The following is a 23,146-nucleotide window of genomic DNA, read 5'->3' as shown; positions in this document are numbered from 1 at the left end:
CCCACTTCGGTTTGGCCCTGATCCAGCCCTGAATCACTCCCCTAAGCTGTGATACAGGAAAACCCAGAGAAGCAGGCCTAAATCATACCTGTCAAACCCCCATGTGACGGGAAACTAAGACCGGCCAAGGAGGGAAAAGTCCAACATGAATTGTATCTATTTTATGTGTTTTATACGAGACTGTGGTTGCATAGGGATCTGCTGTGTATACATACACTACTTCCTTTTGACTTGAGTTAGGGCACAGTGGATTTATTCATTCACAGGCATTCTGTAAAACCTGAGGAAGCGAGGCTTGACATGAGTGACTCAGACACAGTTTATTTAGGAAATGAAGCATGTCATTGAACAACAGTGTTATGTCCTATCAGGATCCTATAACAGTTGAAATATAAAACTAACAGCGTAAATCTCTGCTAAATGCCTTGCCTGCAGTAGCCTACTAGTCATGATGCGGGGTAGATATCAGAAGAAGCTGGTGTAAGGAGCTATAGAAGGACGGGCTCATTGTCATGGCTGGAATGGAATAAACGGAACAGTATCAACCAAACATATGGAAATGACATGTTTGACTCCGTTCCATTAATTCCATTCCAGCAGTTACAATGAACCCGTCCTCCTATAGGTCATCCTACCAGCCTCTAGAGTAAAGCTCTCTTCTCTCTCTCGCTTCTCATTGAGGCGGCGTCGGCAAAGAACATGATGTCCTCTTTGCTCTCGACCTCCACCTGGAGAAACTGGAGACCAGCACTGTTGAACCCCAGAACATCCAGGAGCAGAAGGCGAGAAACAGTTTGATAAGACTTGTGGATCATCGGCCTTTAGAGTAAATGTTTCTATATTCTTTGATTGGACTTACCCTGAACTCTCAGACTTTAAAGAGGGTGTTGCTTCTTAGCTCATCTATGACGGTTGGCAGCATCTGGTTACTGGAGATTTGGCCAAAGTGGACCCTGGAGAGATAAGGACCAACCAGCACAGTGAGGACAGACACAGACAGACATGAGGCTCATCTACTCGCAAGTACCACAGAGACACCAGGCACACACACCTGTGTGAGGGTATATTGTTGTGTCTGATGTAAACCTCTTATCTCCACAACAAAAACTTTTCAGGAAATTGAACAAATTACCATATTCTCACCATTAACAAACATACAATTATGAAACTTCAGAAGCTATTGTGAATACATTTTCTTGGTCTTAGTCATGAAATGTTCAGAGTACATAGCTTTTTATATATATATAAATATAAAAGAAAAATATGAAAATTAGCAAAAATAGAGTTACAAGGTTTTCATCAGAAATTATGTGAGAGAAATGCACAAACAACTGACTGACAAACACTTATGATTAGTGTAATGTTGTTTGTTAGCATGTCCATAGTCTCGAGACATCATCCTTTCAAATATAGTGTCGTTGACTCGACTAGTGGAAGTCTGGAAAACTATAGTATTGGATTGTGCGTTTCAATGGAAGCGCCGGCTGTTAACATTCGCATTTTATTGGCCGTAAGTAGAAATGTAATTTTCCTTCAGGAGAGGCATTTCCTTGTTTTTCCCATTTTGTTTTGCCTTGTTTTGTCCATGCCTCTTTTCCTACTGTGTGTCGGACAATGTTTTAGTAGCTTATGCAGCATTATCTTATGATACCTAACTTGTTTGAAGTCAGAATTCTTTTTCGGAAACACCACCTCTGTTTGGAGCTCCACCCATGCAAAATAGCAACACATAACTAGACTCCATCCCTTTATATAATCATCCTAAAGGGAGAACTTCCCCAGGTTATCGCACTACTTGAGAAGCCTGTGTTGGAGGCTAGAATACCTGAGCAGAAAGAAGCGGCACACTAGCTCGACCTCCAGGCCATCCCGGACATAGCTGTTGAAGAGAGACAGCAGGTCTGGGACGTAGGGGAACGGCAGGACCAGCAGAGACACCTCCGGCTCACTGGAATGGGCCTTCTTCATCACGTGCCATGACATAGTGAGACGGCTGCAAGGGAGGCAGAAGAGGATGTAGTTACAATGGTTACATGATCGATTAGTGAGGAACGGAGCTAGTACCCTGGGCTATGCACGTATCATAATTTCAGGTGGGATTAAAAACTTACAGAAACATTTCCAAAGGCCACAAGGATAAGATTGACTTTAGTTGGAGGCAACTGTTTGCCGGCTGACTGGCAGGCTGATGCTCCTACATTTTCCTTATCTCTGATCTGTACAGCTCCAGAGCCTCCATGACAAGCTCAGCCTGAAGAGACACACATATACTGTATACACACACACCATTACAGATTACACACATACAACCTCTCCATCACTGCAGTCTAGTTACTTGACGTGGAGACTCACAGCTGTCATGACTGTCCTGTGAGGATCACAATGGGACAGGTCAGCTTGGAAATGGCTGACAATAACAGACCTTCTCTCACCTGCAGAGTGGAGGAGGGATCTGGTGTGGGGGTTTTGACACCTCCACACCCTGTCGTAAATTTAAGGAGAAGACTTTCTTTATTCCCCTCCAGTATGAACAAAGGAATCTCTGTTTCACAGACTTTTCCTGACAAAACTCTAACTTGGTCAAACGTGAATACTGGAACAATATTTGTAACATAATGTGGTGTGGGGAGTGGTCAGTGGGGAGCTATGGAAAACTAATGTGATATTGCTTTTCGTTTTGTGATGTCATTAAAAACTGCATGGACAAAATACTGTAACTTGGAAAGTATATCCGCTTTATCTGTCAAGTTTCCATCCAATACATTGTGCATGTAGTATGAAAAATGTTTAAAGTATTGTTGTTAAGATAGGAATGTGATTTTAGGAGGTATAAGAGAATCTATCTCCTATAAACTGTGCATACGTATGTAGCCATGCCCCGAGTGAGGTCGGAGAGCGTGTCAGACAGACAGAGCTGTCCCCTTCGAGCCTTGTTAACGAAATTAACATTAGACCAGGGAACGTGAGGCGGGTAGCTACACGTTTGAAATGGTTGGTACTTTGAACCTCAACACGAGGTGAAGAAATAAACTCACCTTCCTTAGACCAGAGAAACAGCAAGCTGCAGCTCATGTTCATAGGGGGTCAAATCTTGACTATCAACACGAGGAGGAAGAGGAAAACAAAACCTCTCAGACAATCACTGGTACAGCTGATTAGCTGTCCCGAGTAAAATAGCTTGAACTCTTCAAACCATCCTACTACCCTTGACAAAACATTGTAGTACGCTACTCTCATCACCTGACTGGAACCATCGTCACAGCTGGCTTATCTTCAAATAAGCAGCTTCAGGATCGAATGGAACAGAGTGAACTCTGTAGTTCTGTTCAGGACTACAAGCCGGACAAAGACATCCACACGTAAATACATTCATGATTTCTTATTCCAAACGGGTGGCGGTTTGTGTGCAAACTATATGATTCATGTGAGAAAAGTCCTGAAATGTATCGACGATAAGTGTCTTTTTCTCTCTTTCTCCATGTTGTTGGATAAAAAGCCATATTGTGAAAGTCCGCTAGGGACCTTTGTCTCATGTAGTAAGTGTGTATGTTTCTTCTGTGTTATTTTTTTAGTTAGCTAGTAAATAAATAATTAAACCAATTTGTGTAGCACTGAATCATTAGCAAGGCTGTTTTTTTTGCAGATGCTTGAGTTTACGACTGTTCAGAATGATGATATGAGGTAATGATTAATAAGAGCTCCAGCTCCAGATGTTTATTGATGTAATAGATATATACCTTATAGAGTTTAATTCCGGAGATGGTAACTCTTAAAACAACCTCTTCCGTGGTGCCCCAAATCCTAATTAGTTAATTGTTACATGATTCATTTAAATTGGGTAACAATTAAACATAGTTAGATGATTAAATAAATAACAATAATCAGATTAATGAAAGTAAAGTCATGACACAGCTTTGACTGTCTCTATGTTCTTCTTCGCCACTTGTGCTGCTTTTGAACTCTCCAGGAACCTGTGAGACACACGAGGCGTCAGTGAGAGAGAAACGACACAGAGAAAACACACCTTTATACTTCCACTGTTTGAAATAATAAATTAAGTCACTCCGATGGGAAAGGGCGCATTTAGGTCACATAATTGCTTGCCAATCATCAATATTCAACACATTTTTAATAATGGAACTCGAGGCCTCATCTCCATATGGGAAATGTAACAGCATGGGACGATGTGTTCTGGCAGTATATTATATATTCATATTAACATTAGGTTATACATTTTCTGTACTTGTCATCGTGGGCAAACATAGATCGGTGACAGTCCCCAAAATCCAGACCCCAGATCTTGACATGTCTGTCTGCAGAACCGGTTGCTATCATGGCACTGTCCTGACAGGTGGAGAAGAAGTAACATTCAGAGTCAAGACAGATTAGACACACATAACACACAGCAACTTTAACCATGCACATTCTATATTCATCTACCGTCACACATTACATTAGTTTTTAGTTTAGATTGGTTTGCCAGATTGAGTACTGGTACGCACATGAGAGATGTCCAGGCAGAACACAGGGGGCTTGTGTCCATACAGAGAGAAGAAGAACTCGAGTGTGTCAGTGTAGAAGACCTTGACGGTACAGTGCAGCAGGGAGACAGCCAAAAATCTCTGGTCAGGAGAATATTTCACACATGCAACACATCCTCATCCAGCTGCAGTGTACGCATGCGTTTCATCGTCAGCCTCCTGCAACACACACACACACAAAATCCAGTCAAGGGCTCACTCCATAGAAGCTCACCTGAATAACACCATGCAGCCTGGGATCACTAGTACCTGCCTGGACAACAGAACTTCTTTGCCTCTAGTATAAAACAGCATTATTGTGTAATTGACAGTATGTGAAACAGAAGGAATACATCTTGGCTTACTTCTGTGCAGCCTCTCCATCCTTAATCAGCTGAAACTCTGACGTCACTATCCCCCTCTGAGGAAATAACATAATTACAGTCAAATAAACAGTCAGAGCAAATGGGAATGATTGTATTGTATGGGGGCAATCCCACAATAAAGGAGTGATGCTGAGACTTTAAAATGTATGTCAAACAAAGTGCAGATGCAAAGTTTGGTAATGTCATTTTGTTACCAAACTTTGCATCTGCATACTTTTCTTCAAGTAAATGTGCTTTTGTAAAAATAATATGTGGAAATTGTTCAAAGTAATCATTGTGCATAGAGTTATATGGTTTGTTTAACTTTTAAAACATTGGTTTTTGTTTGACATACTGTAGATTTTAAAGTGAGTCTCAGCATCACTCTGTAAACGTGGACTTGTCCATGGGCTTTTATCTACAGATAAGGGAAACTTTGGAGTTGTAATGGAGATTGGCACTTTAGAAGATGAGATCCATGAACGCTCTACATGTATTGTGGATGATGTTGAACATGGACAGGTAGTTCCTGACAGACAGACAGTACCTGATCAGGAGACGGACAGATGGTCCACAGAGCTCCGTTATGGGCATCGACAGTCTCCAGGAGGGTTCCTGATGCCAAGTCAAAGATCTGAATCTTACCACTCTGACAGGAGAGGAGAGAGACAGACTTGGTTAGCCCATAGACATTACATCATTGTATCTGTCCTACTATGGCATCTGTGAGAGCATGGGCAACGCCAACATGGCAAAAGTCCTCAATGGCACTGCTCATAATAAAACAGGCATGGGGACTAGAGTCCTCTCTCGGTAAGCCTGAGTTCCACACAATAGTCCAATACTGGATAATACACATCTGCAGAAGTTTGGTGTATGTTAGTGTGTGCATGCATGTGTGTTACCTTGGTTCCTAGGATGATCTCCATTTCTCCAGGGATGAACAGGGAGCAGAGGGCATACTCACACGCCATGGTGCGAATCACCTGCAGGGTAGACCTGTTTATTTATTTATTTCACCTTTATTTAACCAGGTAGGCAAGTTGAGAACAAGTTCTCATTTACAATTGCGACCTGGCCAAGATAAAGCAAAGCAGTTCGACACATACAACAACACAGAGTTACACATGGAGTAAAACAAACATACAGTCAATAATACAGTAGACAGAGAGGCAGAGAGGAACTTCCTGTTACGACACCCATTCAGAATGAAGAAAACTTCTTATACTATGTGTCTAGCTGTCATAATATATGTAAACTTTTAAAGATTCTGGAAAGCCTGAAGCTTTAATGAACTAGATTTAACTTATACAGTGAAACCCCATGGTCAGGTCAATCCTAGCGCTGTGTGACCTGATGTTTCCACCTGTTCCAGACTTTGACAGTGTCCCCGGAGAGGCGGAAGGGACAGCAATGTTGTCTAAGCTGAAGGCCAATGTGCGGACACCCTGGTCCCCCAGGGCGAGCTTGGAGGTCTTAGTGCCCGTGGGGTTCTTATCAGACGTCTTGAGGCTGTCAGTCTCCACTGTGTTGTTCTGGAGCAGCATGGCTCCTTCAACTCCCCACCCGCAAACAGCAGGCAGTCCACCCATCTAGGATTTAAAGTGACACAAAATGTTGGTTGGTTGATTGAGTGTGTGAGAGTATGCATGCGTGCGTGTGTGTGTACCTAATCTTGGCAGAGGCCTTGATGTTGGTCAGTCTCACAATCTCATAAGCCAGTTTCCTCTCCACCACAGACTCTGGGGCGTCCTCCTCCTTTGCACCCTGCACATCCCTACACGAGTGGGCAGCAGCATCTCATCTTTATATTTCACAAATGTAATCATCATAACTGTATATATAAACATTTGAAATATATAGTTTGATTGGAATTAGATTCCACACATGTTTGACGAATGTCCCAACTTGAACTACATCTGCAGACTGGTTTTTGCCATGGCTGTAGTGACAGCGTGATCTCTACTCTGTCTGCGACTTACCTGGCCTTCTTCTTGGCTCTCTTCAGCTTCTTGGCCATCACCCTCTCCACCTCGTCCTGGCAGCACACTGAACATCTCCAGCACCGCGTCAGAGCCCTGACGAAAGAGAGGGATGGGGAAAAGTAGGAAAGATCAGAGAAGGGAAAAATACACATCATGTTAGCGATCCGAGAAATGTATGACAATAAACCAAACACCGACCTCTATTGGACACTGTACTTACAAATATTTTGTAAATATCATTTCACCTAATTGGTAGTTTAGCAGGTAGAATAGGGAACAATGAAACATTCAGGGACGTGAGGTCGAATACTGTTGAAGGCACTCTATTTACAATAAATATATGTGAAACCACACTTTCTGCACTGTTGTTCAAATAAATCGTTTATTTAGTATAATATCGCTTATGTCTTAAGCATCCGAAATAATGCCATATATTCGGTTTTTAGAAAAATAGTAATCCTGAAAGCAAAACATGGAAGCATTATGTAAACCAGCTGGTGTTCCAACTGGCCCTACTAAAGTCAACGATTTACCCCTGAGCCACGGAGTTTTGATGAAAACAGTAAAGAGAAAGCATGTATATTTGATAATCATACGCTGCTGTTTATTGTTGACCAGCATATGTCCCTAATGTGCACTGTGAACCGATAATGAAGCTCCAAGGAATTCACCGTTTTTTAGCATAATTTTGTGAAAACTCTGAAGCCTTCAGGAAGCTCAACCCTAACCTTAAATTAAGACCAAAAAGCTTATTTTTGTTTCCATTCATTTTTACGATATAACCATATATATTTTGGGGGGGCTATGGTAACTAGTGGAAACCCGTTTTCTGTCTACTGGGCACACGAGGAAGACCCTACTAATCAAACACATATGTAGTCGAACACAAACTATAATATATATATTTTTTGAAATACATAAACACATAAACACAGAGGCAGAAAATACGTATATTTTAAATATGTTGTTATGATTATTGTACTTATAATCTTGTTCAATTGCAATTGAATTATCGATCAGTCACAGTAACTAGTTTTCGTATTTATTACATTAGTCTTTTTTATGGGGTTGCTTCTTGTGTTGTTGTTTATTTTCTTACAAAATATCTCTGCTCTATGCCATATATTTGACCGTATATCTAAATGCATACATTTACCTACAATATAGAAAATGCTCTCGAGGATTTACTTACCGGTAGCTGCAATTCTAATAGGTCCTCTGAATGCTGTACTATGCGTTTTACACAAATGTTGGGATTTATTGTACATCCCTGGGCATTATTCCGGAAGGGATTGTTATGCGTGTTTGGGTTCTTTGTAGTGAATCAGCTGATCAGGTACTCACCAAACTATAGTAAATGTGACTGTGCGATGGGAATTGGCTTGATCAAATCAAGTTTTGCCATGTTTGTGATCATAACAAAATCATGAAGACTCTCTGCATTCGATGCTTTTTGTAATTCAGTCCTACTCGGAGTAGACAACATATTCGTGGACGAAGGAAAACGGGTAGGTGTAAATGTTTCTTCTGGTTACCTAACGTTAGCTAGATAAATACATGTTTGATTTCCTTCCCTTTTTCGACATGCTACTATTTGCTGCCGTGCTAGCAGGTTATTTGCGAATCAAAGTAAAACGAAAGCAAACGCTGCACTGGTAATGTATGTGATGGTCAGCTGAGCTCGAACTCCATGGTTGGTGATGACACATTGTATGTTCTCATTTGATGTTTTCCCCATAAATAGGGCCTATTTAACCGTTCAAATGGTAATAACATAATATGAGTAATGGCACAAGCTAAAACACTAGGAAATGTTTGACCATGCTTCAGTAAACATGTTTTTTTTCAAGTTATGAAAATGAGCTAGCATATATTTTATCTTCATTCTGCATTTCATCGAGTCCTTATGGTCCATTCAAATTCCCTGTCTGTTTAGGTGCACTAATGTAACAATAATGAGTCGGACCTAGTCAGACCTTGCTTGCCATATTCACCCAATTTGATCTAACTGCCACCTCCTCTCCCAAAAATGCAATCAGAATATTCCAAACGTAATAAAATGTCTACTGACAAATTTGGCTTCTGCTATTTAGGTGATAGGCTTTATTTGGCAGGTTGTAGAGTCCTGAAACCGGTTAATTTACCGGTTAATTTATTACTATCTAGAACTACACTAAACGAAAATGTAAACGCAACACGTACAGTGTTGGTTCCATGAGCTGAAATAAAAGATCCAGCAACTTAGCACAGCCATTAAAGAGGAGTGGGACAACATTCCACAGGCCACAATCAACAGCCTGATAAAGCACTGCATGAGGCAAATGGTGATCACATCAGGTACTGACTGGTTTTCTGATACACGCCTAGGGTTGCAAAGGGTCAGAAGCTTTCCAGTAAATTAAGTTACGCCCTGGAATTTGGGGGAATTTAGCTTAAATTCATCAAAAAAAAAGTTAGCTTATAACAGTTAATCTTTTTTTGTGGGATACATGTAAGGCAATTCTAGGGCTTATGGCATATTTTGGTTAACTATCCCCAATTCAATAGAATTGCAACCCTCTGCATGCACAGTGCATTCTTCCATCACATGTGCAGTGCACTCTTTCATCACATGTACAGCTGATTCTGAAGATCTTGCACTCTAATGAGATGCTATTGAGCCCACACTACAAGAGCACAGTCACAAGGGACAACAGACACACCGGTCTCTACATTTTCAGAAGAGCTGAAGGCAGTCATCAATGACCTTGGACCACAGAAGTTATTTGCACTGGTGACAGACAATGCTGCGAACGTGAGGCCTGCTTGGTCTAAAGTGGAGGGGTCCTACACTCATCACACCCATTTTCTGTGCTGCTCATGCATTGAATCTGCTTCTCAAGGCCATCATAGCACTGAACAATTGGTTGGATACACTCTACAAAAGAGCCAAGGAAATTGTTAGGTATGTGAAGGGTCATCAAGTTATAGCAGCAATCTACATCACCAAGCAAAGTGAGAAGAATAAGAGCACCACATTGAAGCTGCCCAGCAACACCTGTTGGGGTGGTGATGTCATCATGTTTGACAGTCTCCTGGAGGGGAAGGAGTCTCTCCAAGAAATGGCCATATCACAGTCTGTCGATATGGACAGCCCCATCAAGAGGATCTTCCTGGATGATGTATTTTGGGAGAGAGTGGTAAGCAGCCTGAAACCCCTGAAACCTATAGCAGTAGCCACTGCAGGGATTGAGGGAGACAATGCCATCCTGTCTGCTATTCAGACTCTGCTTTCCCACTTCACTGTTGCTCCAAGCAGTTCTGAAATGCATCAAAAAGCGTGAAGACTTCTGCCTGAAGCCCATACATGCCGCAGTGTACATGGTGGACCCCATGCTGGCAAGAGCATCCTGTCTGGTGCAGAGATCAACAAGGCCTATGGTATCATCACTACCGTGTCTCCCTACCTTGGCCTGGATGAGAGCGAGGTTCTTGGCAGTCTGGCGAAGTACACTTCCAAGCAAGGACTTTGGGATGGAGATACAATATGACAGTCGTGCCAACATATCTCATCAGCCACCTGGTGGAAGGGACTTTGTGGATCTGAGAATCTTTCCCCTGTTGCCTACATCATCCTCCAAATCCCACCAACATCAGCCGCCTCAGAGCGCAACTGGTCCTTGTTTGGGAACACACACACACCAAAGCGCACAACAGGCTGACCAATACAAGGGTTGACAACTTGGTGGCCATCTGGGCACATTTGAAGCTTTTAGAGCCTGACAACAAGCCATCCTTAACAAGGTTGGAAAGTGACAGTGAAGATGAGGCCTCAGTCTGATGTTCAAGTGGTGGACATTGAAAAGGTCCAGGGAGAAGACATGGAAGCCTGAGAGGAAGACAACCAATTTCAATTTGAAACTAAATCGTTTTATTTATTTATTTTGGAAGGATTTAATCATTTGCAATTATGTCTACTTATAAGGTAAACAGTTTATGTTTCTGTCTCCATATGATATGGTAAATATATCCAATGCAAAAAACATTTACATTTAAATGGTATTAATATTAATTCCGATATATTCCTATGGAACGTTTCCACCTCTGAATGTTCCCCAAAATGTGCAACCCTATCCACTCCCCTACTTCTGTGACCAACAGACGCATAACTGTATTCCAAGTCATGTGAAATCTATAGATTAGAGCCTGATGAATTTATTGAAATAAACTGATTTTACTTATATGAACTGTAACTCAGTAAAATCTTTGAAAATGTTGCATTTTATTTTTGTTCAGTGTAATTTTAATCTGTCTGAACAAAGCCTTTCTTTGATTGTATTAAAATGCTTTTGCTCTACAAAATGGGTTGTTATTTCTACTTTTAACCTACTGAATGATGAACACTGAAACCACCAGACCATTTGTAAACACAAATGTATTCACCACTTGTGACTGTCTGTTGGTCCTTGTCATAACTGCTCCTATTTGGCTCCTGGACAGTGGACACTGATATATGCACTTTGTCTTTCTCTGGCTTTGTTTACAGTGGGGTGCATTGAGGTGTAGGCCAGCGAAGTGCAGGAATGGATCCTCTGGGAGCACGCTCTCAGTTTGTGGAGGTACAGACTCTGTCCACCTGGGAGCGGCAGCCAGACCCTGAGGGAGAAGAGACAGAGAGGGAGTATACCGACAGCCTGGTCAGCCAGGAGGCCTTCCCCTCCCCTTTTCCCTACAGAGAGGACATCAACAGGAAGATAGTGCTCTAGTGAGTATGCACACTGACTGGACCTCTATCTCTAATACCACTTCCCTATCATTTGGTCTCTCTTTTGCACTCGCATTCTCTTTTTCTTTATCTCGGGGTCACTCATTTTCTCATACGTTCATAATCGTCAAACTTATCAAATGCCCTTGTTGACAGCAATAAGGTCTCTCAAGTTGAATCCCTGGCTTCTTGTGCCTTGTGATTCTGTTATTGCTCCATGCACCACTCTCTCTCTCTCTCCACATGGGCATTCTAGACCCTACCTCATAGATCCTCTTTGTGGAGCGAGGCTGAGCACATGATGTGTCCAGAGGTTCCACTAGTAGGAGTCTCTCAGTAAGACCTTTGTACCCAGGTGGCCTCAAGCCCTCTTCACATTCCTGCTGTTGTTAAAGGAACAGACTGGACTGAACTAAGGCCTTTTTACACAAGTCTTAGGAAAATCACTTTTCTGTTCCTGATTTGTCAGCATTTTCAGGACTTGATACAGTGTCTTGATTGACTTGCACTCCCTTTGCACAAGGATCAACAACGATCACCCCAAGTGCAGGGGTTAAAGTTCTGTCACTGCGATGGATTTTCATCATATGGATTTTTTGTGAAGATTTATTTGGTTAGGATCTATGTATTTTTTTCAATTGAAAAGGACTGGGATTGGTCAAACTCTGTTTAAAACATGTACAAAATTATCCTTTTTCCCTAAAGGTATGATGGTCATAACTTTTTTTTTACATGAAAGGGGTGCTTAACTTGGCCCCGCAGACAATCGATCTGAGCTCGACTTAAGTTTCATTCATGGGGTTTATGTTTGCTTTAACCCCTGCAGGTGTGTACAACAAGGCTTGTTCACAGCCAACCGTTTTGAAGTCGTACTGCTGTGATTATGCCGATGTAGTGAGGAATAAATCATCATGACCTGTCCATTGGCTGTTTGCAAGCTCCAGCATTTAAGTGAAGTGAAACAACACTGTAAACCTGATCGTGCGTCTTCTTTTCTGTTTCAGTAGCTCGGCTGTCTACTGATCTGCACTCCAGTGTCAAGGTTGTCATAGGCTTATTTCTCAATGACTGAAGACTAAGGATGTCATGACTCAGTACCAACTTAACTGCTTGAGTAGTTCCCCTTTTAGAGTTTGACAAAGCAAGGCTATTTTACAAGGAGCACGTGTGCGCCTAAGTTGAAAAATGTAAGCACACACAAAGCAATTTAGGAGCAAAGTGACAAATATTTGAGGTGTTATAGCTAGAATCCTTCATTTTTCTAGGCACACTGGTGCTCCTAAATACAAATTCCAGGTCGCACAGTAAAATATTTAGGAGCATAATTGAGTAAAATGGTCACACTGTAGAGCCCTGCAACGCCCTGTGGGCAGGATCTTAACTCAGTAAACACACCTGTAGTCAAACTTAAACTGTTGTGTAAATCATCCATGAATGTCAAAGAGAGATACGCAAGCTCCAACCTCATACTGTACGACCAATACAGAGTTAAAATATCTAACCCTCTTTCTTTCTGCTGTCTCCTCTCAAGTAATGGCGACGTGGCCCTGCTGAACTGCACAGCGATTGTCAACACGAGTAACGAGACTCTGACGGACAAAAACCCCATCTCTGAGAGCATCCTCTTACACGCTGGGCCTGAGCTTCGAGATGAGCTGCTCAAACTGAACGGTAGGGGGCACCACTGAGTTCAGGTCAAGGACAACATGCACAAAACAAGAGAAAGTATTTTGACATGGATTAGGTACTATATCAACTTGATCAATCAGAATGCTTATTTTCGTTGTCTAACTTCTCCTATTGGTTTGTGTCTACTGAAAATGACCTTGTGTTATGCTGTCAAAATGAATGTAATGTGTTAACATCATGTGCGCACTGGAGACAAACACATTACTGACAGCTTTTTATACCACTTGCTAATATTCAAATGGGGGGAAGTGTTAGATTGGGTCTTGTTGCCGTGTGTGTTGCTATGCAAATCCCTTTCAAGGCTGTGTTCATGGTGAAGAATGTTATATTTGTGTGTTCTGTGTGGGATATACTCTTGTATTACCTGTATGTGTGTATTCATGTGTATGTATTTATCCACAGGGTGTCGGACAGGCGAGGCGAAAATGACCAAAGGCTTTAACCTGGCGGCACGCTTTATTATCCACACGGTGGGCCCCAAGTACAAAGCCAAGTACAGGACGGCTGCTGAGAGCTCACTTTACAGCTGCTATAGGAACGTAATGCAGCTCGCCAAGTAAGACATTAACTCATCATTAGTCTACATGAAGTTGACTGTATTGCATAAGTACAACACATTGTTCTATGTGTTCCACCTCGTGTTCATTTGGCATTCCGCTAGGTGTGACTGGGACAGCAGGCCTGCTGATTACATCACAGCTTGTTCACACACACACACGTGTTTACTCCCCACATAACACGTCTGTGTGGAGCGCCAGGTGCTCCCTTACTGCCCATTAACCTCATGTTTTTTGTAAAAACAATTTACCGTGTTTGTGGTGTGTACTGTACTGTCAATTGAATGGGGTTTGTGGTGTGTACTGTTAGTATGTGGAGTTGTGTGAGAGCTGATGTTTGTGTCTTTGCAGAGAGCAGGCCATGGCTTCTGTGGCCTTCTGTGTGGTAAGCACAACTAAGAGAGGATACGCACTAGAGGACGCCACACACATCGCCTTCAGTAAGACACGCACACATTCACTAATAGTGATCTCATACAGTAGCGTACCCTACACCATGTCACATCATTTAGCTCATATGTGGCTTTGAACTATTATTTATTTGTTAGAACTTTTGCAGGATGAAATCTCTTGAGATGCAACATCTCGTTTTCAAGAATATCCTAATGAAATAAACTAAAACAAACAAACAATACTTAGAAAAAATAATATAATATAATATAACTACTAACAATAACAATTATCTAATAATATTTTATTAAACTTACATTAACAGCAAATTAAAAGTTGTAGATCTACAAATACAACTAATAAAAACTACTGCTACAAATATCAATTCAACGACCCATACAACTGCTACAACTACCAATAAACCCCCCCCCCCCAAGGGGTGTAGAGGACATTTAACATTTTTATAATACATTTCATGCAATTCTACTCATTTTTCCATTGGGTGGAGAGAGAAATATACTGGGTACATATATTTATTTTTGTCTTTTGGAAATTGGCTGCCAGTTTCCCATCCCTGACATGTGTATATATGCATGCATACAAATACCAACCAAAAATAAATAGACGCAACATGTAAAGTGTTGGTCCCATATTTCATGAGCTGAAGTAAAAGATCCCATACATGTTCCATATGCACAAAGTTTTTCTCTCAAATGTTGTCAGCAAATGTGTTTAAATACCTGTTAGTGAGCATTTCGCCTTTGCCAAGATACTCCGTCCACCTGACAGGTGTGGCATATCAAGAATCTGATTAAACAGCATGATCATCACACAGGTGCACCTTGTGCTGGGGACAATAAAAAGGCCACTAAAATGTGCAGTTTTGTCACACAACACAATGCAACAGATGTCTCACGTTTTGAGGGTGTGTGCAATTGGCATGCTGACTGCAGGAATGTCCACCAGAGCTGTTGCCAGAGAATTTAATGTTCATTTCCCTACCATAAGCCGCCTACAGCATTGTTTTTAAGAGAATTTGGCATTATGTCCAACCGGCTCACATCCGCAGACCACATGTAACCACGCCAGCCCAGGACACCTCCACATCCGGCTTCTTTACCTGTGGGATCATCTGATACCAGCCTCCCGGCCAGCTAATGAAACTGAGGAGTATTTCTGTTTATTTAAATGGACTGGTTTCCTTATTTGAACTTGTTGAAAAAATTGTTGCATGTTGCGTTTTGAGTTTTTGGTATGTATGTTATGTATGTTATGTTTTTACAGTGCCTTGCGAAAGTATTCGGCCCCCTTGAACTTTGCGACCTTTTGCCACATTTCAGGCTTCAAACGTAAAGATATAAAACTGTATTTTTTTGTGAAGAATCAACAACAAGTGGGACACAATCATGAAGTGGAACGACATTTATTGGATATTTCAAACTTTTTTAACAAATCAAAAACTGAAAAATTGGGCGTGCAAAATTATTCAGCCCCTTTACTTTCAGTGCAGCAAACTCTCCAGAAGTTCAGTGAGGATCTCTGAATGATCCAATGTTGACCTAAATGACTAATGATGATAAATACAATCCACCTGTGTGTAATCAAGTCTCTGTATAAATGCACCTACACTGTGATAGTCTCAGAGGTCCGTTAAAAGCGCAGAGAGCATCATGAAGAACAAGGAACACACCAGGCAGGTCCGAGATACTGTTGTGAAGAAGTTTAAAGCCGGATTTGGATACAAAAATATTTCCCAAGCTTTAAACATCCCAAGGAGCACTGTGCAAGCGATAATATTGAAATGGAAGGAGTATCAGACCACTGCAAATCTACCAAGACCTGGCCGTCCCTCTAAACTTTCAGCTCATACAAGGAGAAAACTGATCAGAGATACAGCCACGAGGTCCATGATCACTCTGGATGAACTGCAGAGCTCTACAGCTGAGGTGGAAGACTCTGTCCATAAGACAACAATCAGTCGTATATTGCACAAATCTGGCCTTTATGGAAGAGTGGCAAGAAGAAAGCCATTTCTTAAAGATATCCATAAAAAGTGTCGTTTAAAGTTTGCCACAAGCCACCTGGGAGACACACCAAACATGTGGAAGAAGGTGCTCTGGTCAGATGAAACCAAAATTGAACTTTTTGGCAACAATGCAAAATGTTATGTTTGGTGTAAAAGCAACACAGCTCATCACCCTGAACACACCATACCCACTGTCAAACATGGTGGTGGCATCATCATGGTTTGGGCCTGCTTTTCTTCAGCAGTGACAGGGAAGATGGTTAAAATTGATGGGAAGATGGATGGAGCCAAATACAGGACCATTCTGGAAGAAAACCTGATGGAGTCTGCAAAAGACCTGAGACTGGGATGGAGATTTGTCTTCCAACAAGACAATGATCCAAAGCATAAAGCAAAATCTACAATGGAATGGTTCAAAAATAAACATATCCAGGTGTTAGAATGGCCAAGTCAAAGTCCAGACCTGAATCCAATCGAGAATCTGTGGAAAGAACTGAAAACTGCTGTTCACAAATGCTCTCCATCCAACCTCACTGAGCTCGAGCTGTTTTGCAAGGAGGAATGGGAAAACATTTCAGTCTCTCGATGTGCAAAACTGATAGAGACATTCCCCAAGCGACTTACAGCTGTAATCGCAGCAAAAGGTGGCGCTACAAAGTATTAACTTAAGGGGGCTGAATAATTTTGCACGCCCAATTTGTATGTGTGTGTGTGTGTGTGTGTGTGTGTGTGTGTGTGTGTGTAAATCTCCATTATGGTGATGTTTTTGTTAGTTAAAAACAGTTTGTTCTTCGCATTTAAAAAAGGGCTTTCTTATATTAATTCAGTAATTATTAATGTACTGATTTCTATAGGTAAATGATTCTAGTCAGTTTGTATTTGAAAGATCTTCTGCCAATCTCATGAAGTACCCTTAGCATTTGTAAATGCTGCTGTTGTCGAAAGCAGTACTGTGATTTTTGTATCGTTAGGTGTTCCTTAATATATAAACAGGGACATTTTTTTTTAGTCGATAGATTTCAAAATAAATTGGTACCAATGCCGTTTTCTTTTGTTTATATACATTGTTTAATGATGTCTTATAATTGCATCCAATAATGAATCGGCAAAGATATGTTATAAATTAAATCTAATTCGCAAAGTAAGGTCTTGGTTGTGTTTTGGTAGATGATGTCACCATAGTCTATGATAGGATGCAGCATTCCGGTTACTAAGGTCTTTTAAATGGATATAGTAATACAATTAATAGATCTGTATAGTAAACAAAGCTTATAGTTAACTGTTTTTCTAATATAATCAATGCTTTCCAAAACATTCCGAATCAATACTTAATCCCAGATATTTCAAACAATCAACACTTTCCAGCCTTGCAACTATTCATACTGGCATGATGTTTCATAACTAATCCATGACCCCTGACCTATGTGAAACATATATGACTGTGTCTCTGGAGTGTGTAACTGTTTGTTTTGCAGGAACAGTCCGCAGGTTTCTCGAGAACCATGGAAAGAGCATAGAGATGGTGGTGTTCGCTGTGACGGATATGGAAGAGGTGTGTTCTTATATTCTTCTCTGCACATACCTTCGATGTTTTACACATTCCTAGGTTTATGTGCACATAAATGTACTGGCTTATTCTTAGGGCAACCAACATTTTCTGTAGTGTAACTGAACTCAAGGTAATGTTTGGAGCTGTGTTTCGAAGGCCATGTTTCCATGGTTTATTGTGATTATTCACTAATTTGTTATTCGTAGAGAACGTAAAATATTTTAACGATGACATGAGTGTTCCAGTATGAGGTAATTATTCATGTCAAAAGAAGGCAGACACAACAGACCAACTATTTTATTAATAAGGAGTACGTTTATTATTTTTATATCAGTCTGGGGATTCGTGTTAGACTGCATGTGCTGTCTATTTTATGGCATTATTTTTTTATGTTTGTATAACATTTGTTTTTGTATATGTGTCTTAGCCTACATACAGGAAGCTGCTTCCTCTCTACTACCCTCGTTCTGAGGAAGAGGAGCGCGCCAGCCTGCCCCTAATCCCTGCCGACATTGGCAACTCGGAGGGTGAGCCTGTCGTCCCAGAGAGACAGATCCGCATCGCTGAGAAACCAGGCAGTCTGGAAGGTAAGACTACATTTCCCACAACCCACTAGGTGCGACTCATCTCCTAGCTGTAAAACTGAACATGGTTTCAATGTTTATCATAGTACATAGTAACAACTTCCATTCCATGTACAATACCAGTCAAAAGTTTGGACACCTACTTATTCAAGGGTTTTTCTTTATTTTACTATTTTCTACATTGTAGAATAATAGTGAAGACATCAAAACTATGAAATAACACATATGGAATCATGTAGTTACCAAAAAAGTGTTGTTGCTGAGCACTTGCTTTTCCTTTCACTCTGCGGTCCACCTCATCCCAAACGATCTCAATTGGGTTGAGATCGGGTGATTGTGGAGTCGAGGTCATCTGATGCAGCACTCCATCACTCTCCTTCTTGGTCACATAGCCCTTACACAGCCTGGATGTGTGTTGGGTCATTGTCCTGTTGAAAAATAAATGATAGTCCCACTAAGCGCAAACCATATGGGAGGCGTATCGCTGCAGAATGCTGTGGTCGACATGCTGGTAAAGTGTACCTTGAATTCTAAATGTATCACCGACAGTGTCACCAGCAAAGCACTCCCACACAATCACAACTCCTCCATGCTTCACGTTGGGAACCACACAAGTGGAGATCATTTGTTCACCTACTCTGCGTCTCACAAAGACATGGCAATTGGAACATAAAATCTCAAATTTGGACTCATCAGACCAAAGGACAGATTTCCACCGGTGTAATGTCTATTGCTTTTGTTTGTTGGCCCAAGCAAGTCTCTAATTCTTAATGGTGTCCTTTAATATTGGTTTCTTTGCAGGAATTTGACCATGAAGGCCTGATTCACGCAGCCTCTGAACAGTTGATGTTGAGATGTGTCTGTTACTTGAACTCTGAAACATTTTATTTGGGGCTGGTAACTCTAAGGAACTTATCCTCTGCAGCAAACTCTGGGTCTTCCTTTCCTATGGCGGTCCTGATGAGACCCAGTTCCATCATAGTGCTTGATGATTTTTGCGACAGCACTTGAACAAACATTCAAAGTTCTTGACATTTTCTGGATTGACTGACCTTCATGTCTTAACGTAATGATGGGCTGTCGTTTCTCTTTGCTTGTTGGAGCTGTTCTTGACATAATATGGACTTGGTCTTTTACCAAATAGGGCTATCTTCTGTATACTACCCACTAACTTGTCACAACACAACTGATTGGCTCAAATGCATTAAGAAGGAAAGAAATTCCACAAATGAACTTTTAACAAGGCACCCATGTTAATTGAAATGCATTCTATGAAGCTGGTTGAGAGAATGCAAAGCTGCTATCAAGGCAAAGGGTGGTTACTTTGAAGATTCTTAAATATAAAATAGTGATAATAGACCTGCTGCCATCAGCAGTCATGTGCAGCAGCTGTAGTTTCAGGATTCTGAACAGAACTAGCTAGTGCTGCCTAGTTTAGGTTCTGTGTCCATGGAGAAACACTCAGTGGACATAGGATAAGAATGCAGGAGGATCTGTCATAGTCGAGTCAGTGGAACATCTCAGTCATATCCTCAACGGTGCGAGCACACACACAACACATACCGAGTGAGGGATCTTACGTCAGATTGGAAGGCATTAGGAGCCATCTAATTGTTAAATTAAGCATGTCTTCCTGTTGATTAATATTTTCCAATGAGCAGGTGCAGTAACTGCAGAAAGGAGGGCATACGGTGCCTTCGGAATGTATTCAGACCCGTTGACTTTTTCCACATTGTTACAGCCTTATTCTAAAATGCATTAAATACAATGAAAAAGTGAAAACAGGTTGTTAGAAATGTTATCAAATGTATTTAAAAAAAAAGATAAAAATGAAATAACTTATGTAAATAAGTATTCAGACCCTTTGCTATGAGACTCAAAGTTGAGCTCATGTGCATCCTGTTTTCGTTGATCAACCTTGAGATGTTTCTATAACTTGATTGGAATCCACCTGTGGTAAATTTAATTGATTTGACATGATTTGGAAAGGCACACCCCGGTCTATATAAGGTTCCACAGTTGACAGTGCATGTCAGAGCAAAAACTAAGCCATGAAGTCGAAGGAGTTGTCCATAGTGCTCGGAGACAGGATTGTGTCAAGGCACAGATCTGGGGAAGGGTATGAAATCATTTCTGCAGCATTTGAAGGTCCCTAAGAACATAGTGGCCTCCATCATTCTTAAATGGAAGAAATTTGAAACCACCAAGACTCTTCCGAGAGCTGGCCGTCCGACCAAACTGAGCAATCAGGGGAGAAGGTTCTTGGTCAGGGAGGTGACCAAGATTCCGATGGTCACTCTGACAGAGCTCCAGAGTTGCTGTGGAGATGGGAGAACCTTCCAGAAGGACAATCATCTCTGCAGAACTCCACCAATCAGGCCTTTATGGTAGAGTGGCCAGACAGAAGCCAAAAGGCACCTAAAGACTCGCAGACCATGAGAAACAAGGTTCTCTGGTCTGATGAAACCAAGATTGAACTCTTTGGCCTGAATGCCAAGCATCACGTCTGGAGGAAACCTGGCACCATCCCTACGGTGAAGTATGGTGGTGGCAGCATCATGCTGTGGGGATGTTTTCCAGCGGCAGGGACTGGGAGACTAGTCAGGATCAAGGGAAAGATGAACGCAGCAAAGTACAGAGAGATCCTTGATGAAAGCCTGCTCCAGAGTGCTCAGGACCTCAGACTGGGAGCGAAGGTTCACCCTCCAACAAGACAACGACCATAAGCACGCAGCCAAGACAACACAGGAGTTGCTTCGGAACAAGTCTCTGAATGTCCTTGAGCGGCCCAGCCAGAGCCTGAACTTGAACTCGAACAAACATATCGAAAGAGTAGAGGTCGACCGATTATGATTTTTCAACGCCAATACCAAATATTGGATGACCTAAAAAAGCCGATACCGATTAATCGTACGATTTTAATTAAAATTATTATTATTCTTTTTTTAATTAAAATTTGAAAAACTTTATTTTTTTTATTTGTAATAATGATAATTACAACAATACTGAAAAGTGTTAATTAACTTAATATAATACATCAATCAAATCTATTTAGCCACAAGTAAATAATGAAACATGTTCAATTTGGTTTAAATAATGCAAAAACAAAGTGTTGGAGAAGAAAGTAAAAGTGCAGTATGTGCCATGTAAAAAAAGCTAACATTTAAGTTCCTTGCTCAGAACATGAAAACATATGAAAGCTGGTGGTTCCTTTTAACATGAGACTTCAATATTCCCAGGTACAAAGTTTTATTATAGGAATTATAGGACTATTTCTCTCCTATACCATTTGTATTTCATATACCTTTTGACTATTGGATGTACTTATAGGCACTTTAGTATTGCCTGTGTAACAGTATAGCTTCCGTCCCTCTCCTCGCCCCTACCTGGGCTCGAACCAGGAACACATCGACAACATTCACCCTTGAAGCATTGTTACCCATCGCTCCACAAAAGCTGCGGCCCTTGCAGAGCAAGGAGAACAACTACTCCGTCTCAGAGCGAGTGACGTTTGAAACGCTATTAGCGCACACCCCACTAACTAGCTAGCACCCTGCTAACTAGCTAGCCATTTCACATCGGTTACACCAGCCTAATCTCGGGAGTTGATATGCTTGACGTCATAAACAGCTCAATGCTTGAAGCACAGCGACGAGCTGCTGGCAAATGCAGGAAAGTGCTGTTTGAATGAATGCTTACGAGCCTGCTGCTGCCTACCACCGCTCAGTCAGACTGCTATATCAAATCATAGACTTAATTATAACATAACACACAGAAATATGAGCCTTTGGTCATTAATTTGGTCAAATCCGGAAACTATCATTTCGAAAACAAAACGTTTATTCTTTCAGTGAAATATGGAACCGTTACGTATTTTATCTAACGGATGGCATCCCTAAGTCTAAATATTGCTGTTACATTTTACAACCTTCAATGTTATGTCATAATTATGTACAATTCTGGCAAATTAATTACGGTCTTTGTTAGGAATAAATGGTCTTCACACAGTTCGCAACGAGCCAGACGGCCCAAACTGCTGCATATAACCCGACTGCTTGCACGGAACGCAAGAGAAGTTACACAATTTCCCTAGTTATAAGAAATTCATGTTAGCAGGCAAAATTAACTAAATATGCAGGTTTAAAAATATATACTTGTGTATTGATTTTAAAGAAAGGTATTGATGGTTATGGTTAGGTACACATTGGTGTAATGACAGTGCTTTTACCGCGAATGTGCTTGTTAAATCATCACCCGTTTGGCAAAGTAGGCTGTGATTCGATGAGAAATTAACAGGCACCGCATCAATTATATGCAACGCAGGACATGCTAGATAACTACACATGGTTGTTGATATTACTAGTTTAACTATTGATTATGTTTAATTGTTTTTAATAAGATAAGTTTAATGCTAGCTAGCAACTTACCTTGGCTTCTTGCTGCCCTCACATAACAGGTAGTCAGCCTGCCACGCAGGCTCCCCGTGGAGTGCAATGTAAGGCAGGTGGTTAGAGCGTTGAACTAGTAACCGGAAGGTTGCAAAACGAATCCCCGAGCTGACAAGAAAAAATAAAAATCCGTTGTTCTGCCCCTGAACAAGGCAGTTAACCCACCAGTCCGTCATTGAAAATAAGAATGTGTTCTTAAGCTTTATTTTGGTGTATTGCACTTGTGATTTTATGAAAGTTAAATATTTCTAATAATTTAATTTGAATTTCACGCTCTGCAATTTCACCG

General features: G+C 41.2%; 1 protein-coding gene and 1 pseudogene across 1 annotated transcript in view; one reads left to right on the top strand and one right to left on the bottom strand.

The window, feature by feature from the left end:
- Positions 1 to 311: 311 nt before the first annotated feature.
- LOC135519507 (WD repeat-containing protein 3-like) lies at positions 312 to 10,415 on the bottom strand (annotated as a pseudogene).
- Positions 8,165 to 23,146, top strand: part of LOC135519161 (ganglioside-induced differentiation-associated protein 2-like) — a 36,061-nt gene continuing 21,079 nt past the window's right edge. The window contains exons 1-7 of the mRNA XM_064944243.1: positions 8,165 to 8,378; positions 11,396 to 11,614; positions 13,146 to 13,285; positions 13,706 to 13,859; positions 14,212 to 14,300; positions 17,752 to 17,828; positions 18,253 to 18,412. Of these exons, the coding sequence (XP_064800315.1) occupies positions 11,433 to 11,614; positions 13,146 to 13,285; positions 13,706 to 13,859; positions 14,212 to 14,300; positions 17,752 to 17,828; positions 18,253 to 18,412 (802 nt within the window). The 5' untranslated portion in view covers positions 8,165 to 8,378; positions 11,396 to 11,432. The remainder of the gene's footprint in view (positions 8,379 to 11,395; positions 11,615 to 13,145; positions 13,286 to 13,705; positions 13,860 to 14,211; positions 14,301 to 17,751; positions 17,829 to 18,252; positions 18,413 to 23,146) is intronic.

This window comes from Oncorhynchus masou, chromosome 29 (genome assembly GCF_036934945.1).
Source record: "Oncorhynchus masou masou isolate Uvic2021 chromosome 29, UVic_Omas_1.1, whole genome shotgun sequence".
Classification (NCBI taxonomy): Eukaryota; Metazoa; Chordata; class Actinopteri; order Salmoniformes; family Salmonidae; genus Oncorhynchus; species Oncorhynchus masou.
Note: the sequence above shows the minus strand (reverse complement) of the source record. Positions and strands in the feature narration are given on the sequence as shown.